This window comes from Danio aesculapii, chromosome 11, assembly GCF_903798145.1.
Source record: "Danio aesculapii chromosome 11, fDanAes4.1, whole genome shotgun sequence".
NCBI classification, from domain to species: Eukaryota; Metazoa; Chordata; class Actinopteri; order Cypriniformes; family Danionidae; genus Danio; species Danio aesculapii.
The window spans coordinates 21,142,657-21,158,608 of NC_079445.1; the positions used below are offsets into that span (position 1 = coordinate 21,142,657).

Sequence of the window (15,952 nt, forward strand, 5' to 3'; positions counted from 1 at the left end):
ATTTCGGTGAACTTTCCCTTTCAAAATATCTGAATCGTTGCTAGTATTGCTTTAAAAAGTTGCATCAGAACAACCATGCGAAAATCGTTTCAGTCCTTTATATCACATATAAAATATGAAACCAAGTAGGCTTTACAAAGTTGAGCTGCTGTTTTTCAGAAACCTTTCCAGACCAAACTTTTCTGAGACACACCGTATTTCAATCCTTAACCAACTGGCCTCAAGGTTATTTTTTATAGATGGATGAAATCAGTTCCACTGAAGTTCACAGAGAGTTTTACAACAAGAACGTGTTTAAATACTGTGTCATAATATACTTCTTGCTTCATATTTTGAAACCTAAAAAAAAAAATTGGTGAAACTTAACGATTGAAACATTTTGTATTTTATTTTTGTCTGTTGTGTCGTACATAATGCAAAAGCAAAGTGTCCAAATATGTTTTGCAGACAGTATATACAGTAGTACATAAACTTTTAACAAAAACGTACACAAAAAAATATTGTCGCCTTGGAATTATAAGGTTCTATCTGCGTTCTAAGTGATTTTGAGATATTGAGTTTCAAAAACATTATTTGTGTGTAACAGTTCTTGTTCATACATTAACATGACAGAGACCCTAAATGTATTCTAAATGAAAATGATCAACATTCTCTTAAATTTGCAAATTGGGGTAAAATAAACAAGGTAAATGCAGATAGTCCTTTCTAATTCTATGTTATTTTCTGGTTTGAATTATAAGGTTCTATCTGATAGCCACTCGATTGATATTTTGGTATATATGTGCTTTGGGTCATTGTCCTGCTGGAAGATGAACCATCGCCCTAGTCTGAGGTCAAGAGCACTCTGAAGCAGGTTTTCATTCTGGATGTCTCTGTACATTGCTGCATTCATCTTTCCCTCTATCCTGACTAGTCCTCCAGTTCCTGCTGCTGAAAAACATACCCACAGCATGATGCTGCCACCACCATGCTTCACTGTAGGGATTGTATTAGCCTTGTGATGAGCGGTGACTGGTTTTCTCCAAACGTAACGCCTAGCATTCACTCCAAAGAGTTCAATTTTAGTCTCATCAGACCAGAGAATTTTGTTTCTTATGGTCTGAGAGTTCTTCAGATGCCTTTTGGCAAATTCCAGGCAGGGAGTGGCTTCCACTCCATACAGGCCTGATTGGTGGATTGCTGCACACATTTTTGTGCTTCTGTAAGGTTCTCCTCTCTCCACAGAAGAATGCTGGAGCTCAGACGGAGTGACCATTGTGTTGTTGATCACCTCACAGACTAAGGCCCTTCTCCCCCAATCACTCAGGTTAGATGGCCGGCCAGCTCTAAGAAGAGTCCTGCTGGTTCCAAACATCTTCCACTTAAGGATGATGGAGGCCACTGTGCTCATTGGAACTTTCAGAGCAGCAGAAATTTTTCTGTAACCTTTCCCAGCCTTGTACCTCGAGACAACCCTGTCTCGGAGGTCTACAGACAATACCTTTGTCTTCATGCTTGGTTTGTGCTTTGACATGCACTGTCAACCCTGGGACGTTATATAGACAGGTCTATGCCTTTTCAAATCATGTCCAATCAACTGAATTTACCACAGGTGAACTCTAATTAAGCTGCTGAAACATCTCAAGAATGATCAGTGGAAACAGAATGTACCAGAGCTCAATTTAGAGCTTAACGGCAAAGTCTGTGAATACTTATGTACGTGATTTTTCAACTTTTAAAGATAGGAAAGCCTCTTAAGAAATTATATGACCAATTGTATCACAAGAACCTCACAAGGCTGGCAAGGAACATCATTTTGAACCCAAAGAACATTTAAGTCATGTGTTGAATCATGAATTTGTACCATTAAAGTCTAACCGTCGATTGAGAGTCCCAAGTTTTAATAAAGTAAATTAAAAAGTCATTTGTATATTAGGCTGCCTCGGAGCTGAGTAAGGTCAGTGTAAAATTATTATTATTATTATTATTATTATTATTAATATTATTATTATTATTATTATTGTATCTTTATAAGGAGGATTTATCATTATTATGTATTGTATTATAACTATGCCTTTAATGAATATTAAATAAATATTGTTTTTATCAGGCTCTGGATAACTTTTAATCAGGCCTCCAAACTAAGACATCTGACTTGATTGCAGAAGTTTTAGCACAGTTGCTTTGTCAGCTTTAAGAAAGAAAAAACAAGACGACACACTTGGTAAACCTTCTTCTTGTTAAGCAGAGTTTGCAGAAATCTTCAAATTCATACTTCATTGTGTAATTAAGTCTATTCAAACTGCTTTCAATGCATTAAAAGCAAATCGGACCTGCCTGCCTGGCATCACATGTTAAGACGGCTTTTTTGCGTGTGTTATTTAGTTTTTTTGTTCCTCTATTCTGTTTATGTGGCTCTTTTTTACTTATGAATAATGTGAGCAAGAAAAACAAGAGACAAAGGAAAGAATTGCTTTGACACGTCAGGGTTTTTTTTTAGTTCCCGTTTTTAGTCAAACTGTCAATTAGACGAAGGTTCAGTAGCAGTGTGCAGATGAGAGAAAGAGAATGGGAATGAAACAGCTTAGGAAAAGAAGGGTTGAATTGTCACAAGTGATGAGTTTGCAACTCCCAACGCTTTAACTCAACTGGGGAATCAAATCAAACAGCACCCCTTCCCCCTTATGTTTTTGCCTGTCACCTAAAAAATAAAATAAAATAAATACTTCCCTCGACTGTCATTCACTCTTAAAACAACACATTGCTTTTGATGCTGGCTGTTGTTTTTTACAATTATAAGCTGCCTCTTTATCTCAGCTGTTTCCCAGAAAGTGTCAATAGGCCCTTAGTATATATTTAGATCAGCTATAAAACGAGGTCTCCTCTGTTTCTGCGGCTCTGCCTTTGACTTATGCCTCCCTTTCTCTGTGTCTCTTTTCTCTTAAGTCTCCGGTTCATTGAGCAGTAGATGATGTGGCACTGTGCGTCTACCTATCAGTCTAAATTACGCCTAGGCTTGTCTCACTAGGTGTGTATGTGTGTGTGTGTGTGTGTGTGTGTGTGAGTGTGTGTCTGCATATCTGAATAAGTCAGCACCCGTGATTGTTAAGTTGGCGGTGGTGTGTGTGCGCATTCATTTCTAAACATAGTAAGCTGACTATGAAGGGCTGGTGCTATGGGCCATCCCAAAAGGTTGCTAACTTAATTATGCTGTCTCTTAGGATAACTCGTTCAGGTCAAAATCAAAGGTGACACTGCATAAATCCTCAACGGAGAAGGCAACCTTAGGATACATTGAGACAAGCTTAGTGAAAAAAATAAATAAATGAATAATGAATTTTTAATATTTAATTTATGTATATAATAGTCATAATATTCTGCTGCATGGCTAAAATTTTTGAATTTTTAAGATTTTTGCTATGCTTTGGAAAGAATTTGTTTATGTACACCAGTGCTATGCTTTTATTTATTTATTTATTTATTTATTTATTTATTTATTTATTTATTTATTTATTTATGAAAATGCAGTTAATGCATTACATTGCTGCATACCTATTTCTTTTAAAATAAATTTTAATAATAAAAATAAAATTTAACATCCATTTTTCCTGTCGACATTGTCAAGTGATCAAGCAATCATTCAAATATTTTGGATTTGAAAATTATTTGTATTACCACAAATGTTGAAAATAACTCTGCTTCTTAATATGTATAATACCTTGAAATTAAGTTCAAGTGATTATTTAAAATAAAAAGCTTTAATTGTTTGTGTCTGCAATAATTCTCAAATTTTAACCTCTTATTTTATTGTCAATAACTTTCATTTAGGATCATTTAAGTTACAAATCTGAATTTGTGTACTATGTTTACCTTTCCTTTTACCCTTCTTTACTATAGCAATATATTTGTAATATTTATAGTGTAAATTTGGTAAATGTCACGATCACCAGCGATCCAGCCCATGCAGATTGCCGGAGAACAACAGATGCCACCAAATGAACTACAAATCCCATCATACCTGTACTCACACACCAGTTGCAGTTCACCCACTGATTACACACACACACAACTGTTAACTCATCATGGACTAATTACCTGAACGTCATACTCACCTCTCTCTCTCTCACACACACACACACACACACACACACACACACACACACACACACACACACACACACACTTTGCTGAGGTTTGTTGTTTGGTTATCCTGCACTGTAAAAAAATCCGTTATTTAACTTTTTTTTCCGGCAGCTGGTGTGAAATAATGGCTGTTAATTTACAGACATTTACTATAAAAAACAGACGGCAAATTACAGAAATTTACCAGAAATTAAAATTTAAGGACATTTCTGTAATTTAATGTATATTATTTTACTGTAAATGTCTGTATTTAACAGCTGTTATTTTACTTTTTTTTTCCAGCACCCCAGCTGCCAGAAAAAAAAAAACATAAAAAATAACAGATTTTTTTACAGCATGTAGCATTACGAAGCGTTCATCCTGTCTAGTCTTTCCGCGTTTTGATCCTTGCTTTGTTTTCCTGTTCTTGATTCTATGCCACCTATTAGTGGTGGGCAGAGCGAGGCTTCATGAAACACTGAACGAAAAACAAACAAATGAAAAGCAAATGTGTGGAAGCTGTGAAACCTTTTGATACCTAGTGGTCATTTTTATGTATTGCTCTAAAACTTTTTTAAATTGCGTAATTATAAATTGAGGAATTATTTGAATTGAGTGGTGAGAGTTTCAGACTAGCATACAGAGATAATGGGTTCAAATCTAGGGTGATGCAGCTATAGACATTACTTTTTAAATGCTCTGTTCTTGTAACGTGTTTAATTTTAACTTTGGTCTGACTTCCGGACTTCCGAATAAACACTTTCTGAATAAGTGTTTTGTTTTGGTCATAAGAAATGAACATTGTTAAAAACATCGTCACATTTTCTGATTATTTGTATAAATCAAGATTCGAACTCAGGTCATTTGCAGCACAGATAATCTCTGCACACACACGGTCCACTAGGCTACATAATTAAGAGGTCTTTTCTGACCCTGTCTATCAAATGCTGATTCGCCAGATCTTGAAACGATTATGAATGTCCAAGGCTTTGAATCGTTTTAGTCACATGACATGGGCGTTTCAAATCACTTTAGTCATGTAACCTGGGTGTTTCGAAGCACTTTAGTCATGTAACCTGGGTGTTTCGAATCACTTTAGTTATCTAACCTGGGTGTTTCGAATCACTTTAGTCATCTAACCTGGGTGTTTCGAATCACTTTAGTCATGTAACCTAGGTGTTTCGAATCGCTTTAGTCATGTAACCTGGGTGTTTTGAATCACTGTAGTCATGTAACCCGGGTGTTTCGAATCACTTTAATCATGTAGCCTGGGTGTTTCGAATCACTGTAGTCGTGTAACCCGGGTGTTTCTAATCACTGTAGTCATGTAACCCGGGTGTTTCGAATTACTTTTGTCAAGTAACCTGGGTGTTTCGAATCACTGTAGTCATGTAACCCGGGTGTTTCGAATCACTTTAGTCATGTAACCTGGGTGTTTCGAATCACTTTAGTCATGTAACCCGGGTGTTTCGAATCACTTTAGTCAAGTAACCTGGGTGTTTCCAATCATGCTTTGGTGCAATATTTCGAAACACTTGCGCTTTGGGATCTCGACAAAGTGTCAAAACATCAGCCATCCCTACCGCCTAGCTTGACCTTTTGCCTGTTTCTGACAACGATTTTGGATTACCTTTATGCTCCTGGTTTGCTCCTGTTTTGACCATTGCCTGTCTGACTACTCCTCAACTCTGTTGTCCAGCATTCTTACAGTAACATCAACACTTTAAAATAATGCCTATTTGTTCATGTAAGCTAATATATTTAATACATAAACTATCTTGTACATCTTTTATTAATCATAGTTTAATAAATTCGACCAATGCATTATTTAAATACAAAGTTGTGCTTTTTAACATAAACTTACTTAATACACTGTGAGTTATTAACTAATTTATTGTCATTATCTAACGCTAACAAGTGTGAATAAATACTGTAATACATGCATTGTTCATTGTTTGTTCATTTTTGTAAATTTCTTAACTAATGAACCATTATTTGAAATGATATGGTCAGCATTAGTATTTGGCTATTTTAGTGAACTGGAAGGAGCTCAGCGGGTTCAGAAGCAGAGCTAATGTGTATGATTGTGTTTGTGAAGGAGTGTAAATGCATGTTTACTTGCGTTAGACAGAGCCTGCAGTCAGTGAGTCAGGACGACAGGCGGATGAGCACTGTTAAGGTTAAGTGGCCCCTCGAGTCTTGTACAGCGTTCAGCTTATGCAGCTTCTCTGTTACTCACCATAATATGAGTATCCATATGACTCCTCACATCTGATTCCTGCTCACAATATGGACTCTAACTACAGATGATCTAGTGCACAAAGCCCAGATTCGTTCGGATGGATTTTGATGTAACGTATATGCAGAGGTTGATTCAATTACAGTCGTCTTGAGTAGAATAGGATGTTTGCTTATCGATAAATTAAGGGGGCCGGAATTGGTCTTGTCTCCGATGCTGGAATTGAACGCAGGCATGAACTTATTAGAAGAACGATCCCCCCTGGAGCAACCTGAGATTAACAATGGTGATGGCTCATGATTAACAACAATTGTGTTAGCAAAAGTGATGAGTCTCTTATTTCATCAACCAAACCTGCCTATTTTAAGCCCTTATGAAATTAAAATTAAAGTATGCCAATATGTTAGTCTTTATGATATCTATAAGCTAAACAGTGACAAATTTTGAATTTAGAAGATGTTAATATTCATTTTTACTTTAGTTTCTTATTAAATCTTCTGACCAATCAAATGCTCTCTAGTATTTGATATGTCCCGCCCCTTCAATAACTAATGCTGATGCTAAAATTGGTCATTTATTTACGTCAAAGAGCATTAAATGTTGTTTTAAACACTTGCAAATATAAGAAAGTAATAGACAGCAGCCAAACTGTGTTGATCTGAACTCCTTATTAATCGTTTTGTGCACAGCACCTCTCTACGGCAAGCCCCGGGAGGGGGGGGGGGGGATGGGGGGGGGGGTACAATGCACACACACATATACAAAGTCAGCATACAGGAAACAGGAGATTCAAAATCCAATCTGTTACAAACAGTATCCGTTTTAATTTGGTGCACAGTACTATATAGAGATACAGACGGTGTAAATATGATTTCCTTTGGGGTGAATGAAGTCTGCTTCTGCATTAATGTCACGTGAACCCCACAACACGCAAATATGTTCTGTTTAGGCTAGAGAAACAGCAGCACAGAGTGTATAATATGTGTGAGTCGGCACAGACCACACAAACGTATTATTTTGAATCATAGAACATTTAAAATATTTTATTTTAAGGCAGAGAAATGATGAGACAGATTCAGTATTACACTGAAAATACATATTCATTGGATTTACTAAATTGTTTAAGGTAAGTGTTTGCAAGCAATTTATTTGGGCTGAATGTAAACAAACAAATTAAGTTGAACATTACAAAATGTATTTTGTTTGTTCAAATTGTACCCATATAAATTGTTTGCAACAATTTTGCAAAAATTATTTTTTTCAGTGTACTAAACGGTGGTTGTCATGATGTGCTTGAGCTCAGCAGCTCTGGCAGAGTTATAAAAAGGGGGAGGAGCTACTCTGTGCCTCGCCCTGTCTTCCTGTATAATTATATTAAACACTGAATAAAAATGCACATTTCAAAGCACTTTAATGAACCATTAAAGCTTTAAAGAGGTGATTTTCTGAGATCTCAACTATACTTGAGCTTTTGATAAATAAGAGGTCAACATATTAAAAGATTATCCTGTACGTTTCATAGCTGAAATCATGTTTGTCACTGAAAATAACAGCTTTTATTGATATCAGACTATGGAAATGGCAGATCTTGGAATATATTTATCTATGACATCATCGCTAGGTTAAACAGAATTAAAGTGGTTATTTACTTACAAGCTGTCCGATTTTGATGTTTTTGAAAGTAAAATTCAGAGCTAACCAGTTCAAGACTCTAATATTGTAAATATAGAAGTGTGAAATAATACTTTAACAGCTGCAAATCTCTGCCTTAATGAGCCACTGATTTACTCATTCAGGTGATTCATTCAAAAGGACTGATTCATTCAGAATCAAAGAAAGTGAATGATGGTGTTTCAGATACCCCAGTAGATGGCGACAAGTTGCTGTCTTAATGAGTAAGTCACTGATTCAAGCCAGTTCAAGACCCCTTTAAAGCAACATGAAAACCAGATATACTTTCATAACAATAATGTTAATACACCAATATTAATGAAAATACAAAAATGGAATATGGTTTTACTGAAGGTTGCTAAGGTTTGTTTGTGTCATTTTTATTTTAATGAGAAGTTAATGATCTATGAGAATTGAATGATCTTCTGTTCATCAAGGCTGCTCATGAATTGTTATTATTAGTACTGTAATCATTTAATATCTGCTAAATATAAGTGGGAATTGGGATCCATTTTTGGAAGATTTAAATCTATAAAATCAGATGCATTTTAATTGTTTTATAACATAATAAATGTCTTTCTTGACAGTTTAGATCAATTAAATTGATCATTAATGAGTAAAAGTATTAATTTGTTTAAAAGAAATGAATGACCCTAGATTTTCAAATAGTTTTATATTAATTTGGTATATCACTTTCCAAATGACTTTCTAATTTGCTGGACATCACAGGCTGCTATGTCAATGTTTAGCCATTATTTTAAAAGTCGGTTCGATGATTCAATCTGCCTTTCTTTCTTTTCTTTTCTTCTCTTTTCAATTTATTTATTTTTTTATTATTGGCTTGATTGCCTTTATCTGAAAGGATAGTATAGAAGTGGCACTTGTATGTAAATATATTCAATCTTTTAAAACATCATAGAAGTAAAATACAGTAGATTGCAAATGCAGTTTCTTGCTGACACAAACCACAGCAGCTCTTTGATTTTGGCTTTGACTTGGATTTTGATTTTGTGGGTTAAACCTACAAAACAAAAATGTCAATGCATTATGAATAAATTCACTTTTAAGCCTTTCTCAAAGTTTCTCCATGATTGGCCCAGAACTGTTAAAACCTGTGAACAGCACAGCAGCTCAGGTATCTCATTAAAATGTGGGAAGTCAATTTTGCTCACAGTATTGATTGTTTGGTTTAAAAGTGTTTGTAATCATGAGCACTTTGATAATGCTAAAAGGGTGACCATTTCTATAACACAAAATAATTGAGTGAAGCCAGAATAAACAGGGAAAGCACTCCCAAAATAAACCTTTCCCCTTTACAGTGAGCTTTGCAGTCTTTTTAACTGTTGAAAACAGCTGATTCATTTAGAAACAAAGCAAGTGGCTCTTTATGAGAGGCTTATTTGGCTTAATGGAATCCTTGACTCATCCAAATTATTTTAAATACTGAAATACTTAGATGTAAAACATTCAGAAACTAAACACTAATAAAAAAAAGTGTAAAATGATACTTTAACAGCTCCAAATCCCTGTCTTAATAACAAATCATAGGATGTTGACATAAGTTTTCCAGTTAACCGGATGGTCTACTATTTGCAGTAGAAAGACTCTACCAGCTAATTTGATTAGAACTACAAAGTGTTAAACTACAAAGATGATGGACACGCAACATCTTTGGTAAAGATGTTTGAATGATTGTTAATTAATATTTAATCTAATGGAAAATCCTTGTTTCACATTTTTTGTGTTATATTTCATCTGCAACAACAATGTGACTATTATAATGACATTCTAGTTGTTAACTTCTGAATCGAGAAATATACAAACACATGAGGAGGTTTTTCTGTGTTAAAGACCCAAGAGCGGCAGATTAGCATGTTGCTGTGGCAGATTAACATGCTTTTCACAGAAAAGTACATTTTTAGGACATAATGTAAGTAGGCGAATTTGGATAAAGCAATTGAGTGTGTCATTGATTCAACCGATTCATTCAAAACTGCTGATTTATTCAGGACCAAAGCAATAACCCATTGTTCAAAACAGCTAATTCGTTTAGAAACAAAGCAAGTAACTGTGTTAATGCATGGTGTATTGAATTACTGACTCCCCCAGTTCTGTTAAAAATGCTGAGTCATTCATAAATGAACCATACTAAAACCAAACACTAATTAATCAAACATAATCAAAAAACTAAGGACCCCTGTAGTCAATGAAAGTCTCTAGCCTAATAGGTGAGTCATTGAATCACTCAATTAACTGATTATATTTATGTAGCTATGATTACAGACCACAAAACTAGTCATATGTTGCATTTGTAACAGTAAGACTAACCAAAAAAATTGCTAGTCAAAATAATATTTTTTATACCAAAAATTGTTAGAAAATGTCTTATTGTGAATATATCAAAACTAAATCTTTTTTATTAGTTATCTGCAAGGCATTTGCACCCAAAGAACTGCAGCTCACTGGATATTTTCTCTTTTCAGACCATTCTCTGTAAACCCTATAGATTGTTGTGCTTGAAAATCCCAGTAGATCAGCAGTTTCTGAAATACTCAGACCAACCCATCTGGCACTAACAACCATGCCGCATTCTACGTCACTTAAATCTTCCCCATTCTGATGCTCGATTCGAACTGCAGCAGATCGTCTTGACCATGTTGCTGCCATGTAATTGGCTGATTAGAAATTTGCGTTAACGAGCAGTTGAACAGGTGTGCCTAATAAAGTGGCCGGTAACCACTAATATTGCCTACAATACATTGCAAATTGGACATGTTGAACTACAAACACAGATAAAAAGTGTTAAACTACAAACATGGCAGACGTGTGAGATTGACAGTGCCTCATTTAGACAACTTTAAAGGTAATTTTCTCAGAATCCAGAGTTTTCCAATGAATTGTATGTCTGCCAAACATTGTCCAATCTTAACACAGTATACAATAATGTAAAGTTTATTTATTCAGTTCCAGGGACACATTTAATTTTAAATATTTATGATAAAAATGATGAAGACTTTCAGACTTGGCTATAGCACTAAATCAGCTCGGAAAACATTGTGAGGTCCTAAAAAAATGACCATGGTGAATTAGCTGCAGGCATGACACTGACCCTCTAGCTCTTTCAAATGGTTTGTAGCTTCCACTCATTTTGTGAGTTTCCAGTAGTTTTTCTTCACTGCCCACGAGTCTCCCACCACTAGAGTGTGTTGCAGAATTTAAGAGCTGATGACTTTGACACACTGGCAAGAGAAGAAAATAAACAAAGGGATAAAGAACTAGAAGAGGATTCTGTTCCTCTGCCCATCTCTCTCTCTCTCTCTCTGTGTCGCTCCATCTCTGTCGAGCGTTTCGGTTTTGTCAGCTAGCATGTTAATAATGCCATTAAGCCGCACATTTGCAGTCCACACGCTCTCATGGGTCGACAGATCAAAGATGCAGTGTCTCAGCCACTAACAACAGACAATCTCACACATTTCTACATGCTCACACACACACAGACGCCTCAGCAGCCCATACAGAATGCTAAGCGCAGCAGCTGAGGAAACAGATTTTCCTGTTCTGCGTCTTTATTTATTTGTTTGCTTGACAGTTAGTTTTGCCGCGCACAACAAAAGCCTGTCGTCTCGGGCGATATTAAATGAAAGATTTTGGCGGCAGGTGTCGTATTACCACAGAAATGCATATAGAATGTTGATATTCGGTATGGAGCAATGCAAACCTCTTATTTGGGATGTAATTCCAGGGAGGGATTTTAGGATAATAGTTTTATTTAGTGCATGCGCATGTAATTCTGCAGTGAATAAATTCAAAGAAGAGAATTTGGAGCTAATCCAGCCTTAAACCTTCCCTCTATTCCTCTTTTTTTCCCCTCGCTCTCTTGTGCTATCTTTTGTTTTTCGTTTCCTCTTTTCTTATCCGGTTTCCATTGGGAATGTTCTATTACTAAAAAAACTATTTTATTTTTAAGGGGCTGTTTATCTGAATTAGAGAAAGCTTTATCTTGTCTCACATGCTTTTTTTCAGAGATCTAAGCAAAACAGTCTTTTTCTGTGTGTGTGTGTGTGAAGCTGAACTCGCATTCTCTTCTTCTGGAAGTCCTCGCTGAATAATAACTCATGGATTTTAGATAGGAACAAGTCAATGGCGTCCCACCGGATCCCGTATCTAACATGTATGAAATATGAATGCAATTTCCATTCAGCGCCTCCACCGAGTACGCAGAGATCTTTAATGCCTCTGAGTTTCTTAAATCTGATTTAATATCAGCGCTGTGCCTCTGCAGAGGTGAAGTTATGGGTGAATTATGAATTGTTAATTAATGCGCTTTTATTGTTGTCTCTTCCACAGCTCAGAGCTCATGCGGTGGATATTAACGGGAACCAAATGGAGCCTCCTATTGATCTGTATATTTATGTCATTGACATGAATGACAACAGACCCGAGTTTAAGAACCAGGTCTACAACGGATCAGTCGCTGAAGGGTCCAAACCTGGTATGTATCCATCATGATTGTTTTCGTGATGATGAGAAAGTTGTGATGGTGTGCTTTATTTTTCATTTTATATTTTATCAAGATAAAAAAACATGATGTAATAATCAATTAACAAAATGATCATGCGATTATAGTACATGGCCAACAACATGAGAGGGGTCTGGATGCAAACCTAGTGCAGATGCAATCTGAGCTGCATGCAATGCTTTTTAATGGGCACAGTGACGTCACTAGCTCCATTGAGTGCATTGTGTGTGACGTTCCATTGCTGAGAGATGCAATCTCGGCTTGCATCATAAAGACTGCATCCAGATACTACTGAACAATACTGATGATGTCACTATGTGTTACATCATTATAAGCATTATCAGTAATAAGATCATTATAAGATCAAGATTATTATTTGTCAGTTAAATATTATATGCAAAAACACAATTTTGTTGTGATGTGGCAATATTTATACTTTTATATGCTTATGTTTATAAGCTTGTTGTTATACATATATAGGTATTTTATGCAATATAATCTATTTATGTCAATTATATTTTACATAATTACATTTTACATTATTTTGTCTTTTTTGTATATTTATATCCTTATTTTTATTTGTAATAAATATTAAAATATTATATAGTGTACTAAATACATGGATAAATAATCATCATAATATTATATAGTGCACTAATACATGGATAAATAATAATAATAATAATAATAATAATAATAATGATGATGATGATAATAATAATAATAATAATAATAATAATAATAATAATAATATTATTATTATTGTCGCCGTCGTTGTTGTTGTTATTATTAATATTAATTATTATTATTATTATTATTATTATTATTATTATTATTATTATTATTATTATTATTATTATTATTTTACCAATTTCACAAATTATACAGTAGCTTAGTAGGAATTATTGGCATTAATATATATAATTTTTTACAAAATATTATTATTAATTATATTATTGATATATACATCATTCTGTATTATTATTACAATATAATTACATATACAATAGGACATACTTCAACTTAATAGACTTTGCATTCACACAGACTTCTGAATGTTGCTCAGTAGCCATCTGAATGTGTTTACACTGAATCGCAACCATAGAAAACATTAATATGTAGTTTCAATAATATGTAGTTTCAATTAATTTTGCCAACCGACAATCACTGCTCGTTAACCGAATATTAACCATTAACTGCTCAGAATAGTATTCAATTGTTATTTAATTTAAAAAAAATTGTCTTGTCTATTTTGTGTCTGACACATTAAATATGCATTTTAAAATATTTTAACATGCGAAGATATTAACAACAGAACATGTTCTCGCACCTGCAGTGTTTCCAACAGCATAGAAAAAATAATAAACTAAATAAAAATAATAAAATAAATAACCCAGCCATAGATATTTTTCACTTAAATGACAAATTTAGATTATTAAACAAAAACACTGACTGAATCCTTTTAAGAACCAGCATCGGCTGTATTTTTTTTTTCAATCATATGTATTTTTTCTTCTGTCAAATAAAAATAGCAGGCTACCTCAAATCAATCGCTCCATGGAAAATATGCATTTAATTAATGCTCCGCTTTTATTATCATATCACAAACCTCTGTCAACATTTTTATTAGAAGTCATTATTTTAGATGTCTTGAGTGTCTGGTTTTACCTTAGAGCTTGTGTGCTTTTATTTCCTCTCTCACTCGTGGTTCATGTGCGTGCGCTGCGTGTGATGAAAGACAATAACAAGGCTCATATGTTGTCTTTTTGTAAAGTGTAGCCTACTGTAGCTTATAACAATTTTATTGTTTACAAATGATGTTGCATTTATTTGCATACATGTTTTACAAGCTATAAAACTATTAATAACTGTCATTTTTCAAATGGAAAAAAGGTTGGTTTGTCGGTTGTACACTAAATCATCACAACTATAGCCTATTTGTCTGGAGCGCGTTCTGATGGAGAGAAAATCCTGATGCTCTGCCGGTTTGTTTCCAAAGCAGCGCAGAAAGTTTGGTTTTTGGCGTCCTTCTCCAATTGTGCAAATAAACAGAAGTGTTTATGATGTGGATCCAGGACAGAGGCATTCAGCATCAGCGCTGGTATGGCATCAACCCGTCTGTGTCAAACTGTGACCAGCAATATTCTTCTTTCATTTTGCTTCTTTGGCAGAATACATCTGTAGGCACGTGTGGTTGCAAGTGTTACTATCGCGTGAGTTAACAAATATGTGTTGCACATTTATACAGCCAATAAAAAATATTTTTTTTTTAATAATTTAACTGATACCATTAATCGGTAAAAAACGCACCCTTTCGGTTAACGGTGAATCGGTTATTATGAGCATCCCTAGTATGTAGGCATGTTGTGCACAATGGACAATAAGCAAAATAAATTAACCTAATCAAAATAATTCTAATCATTCATTCATTTTCCTTCAGCTTAGTCTCTATTTCAGGGGTCGCCACAGCAAAATCAACTGCCAACTATAATACCAGCATATGTTTTACGCAGCGAATGGCCTTGTGAAAAATTTCTAATCCTCATTTCCAATATTTAAAGCTTGCATTAGATTACTACTATAATAAACCAAGAGGGACAAGTGAATCTTCTGCTTTCTTCTGATGATTAAATAACTACCCCATGTGAATCGGCCCGCTTCTCTGTGCTCTTTGAAGCGGCCTTCCTGTGGTGTCTAACAAACACAGGTTGAGATTCTCCTTTATTCTCCAGCCGTCAGAGTCGAGTGGCTGATCAGCGAAAACCCAGACTGTGAGTCAGATTCTGTCCAAACTTCTGCACCGTTACGGCCCAGAAATCTTCCCTCCAAGGAAAAAACTTTAGTCTTTATTTTGTTGAGCTCTCCTCACTGAAAACTTGAATCTCAAGGGAATTCATAAACAAAGAGGAAAAAACATTTAGTGTTATACTTCAGTAGAGCGTGGGTTTGCTCCACGCCAAACAAGCACTGTAAATTATCCATGGAAAGCGGACGCATTACAGGCTGTTCTGGGCCGGGTTTCCAGATAACGATGTATCCTGGCTATTATGAGCATTCTGTATGTGTAAGGTTATGAGCGCTCGTTGCAACTATATGTGCATTTTCCAAAATTGCACATAACATGAACTGCAAAAACTCATTCTCTATGCAATATAAGAGTCGATGTTCATTTCCAAAGTGCTGAAATATAACCTTATATGGAGTCATATATTGAACATTTAACCATATAGCCGTTGTCTCTTGTGGATTAGCGGTTAAGGCAGGTCTGTATAAAGCAACTACTAACAGACTGAGACACAAAATGGCTGGATGAAAGAAATTATGTTTAAAGAATATAAGAAACGACCAATACATAGATGAGTTTTGTGCATGTCCGTGCATGTCATTTACTGATTTGATTTATTTATTTATTTATTTATTTA

General features: G+C 35.0%; 1 protein-coding gene across 1 annotated transcript in view; it reads left to right on the forward strand.

Moving 5' to 3' along the window:
* Positions 1-15,952, forward strand: part of cdh4 (cadherin 4, type 1, R-cadherin (retinal)) — a 435,394-nt gene that overhangs the window by 336,592 nt on the left and 82,850 nt on the right. Inside the window, exon 7 of the mRNA XM_056467830.1 lies at positions 12,359-12,503. Within this exon, the coding sequence (XP_056323805.1) occupies positions 12,359-12,503 (145 nt within the window). The remainder of the gene's footprint in view (positions 1-12,358; positions 12,504-15,952) is intronic.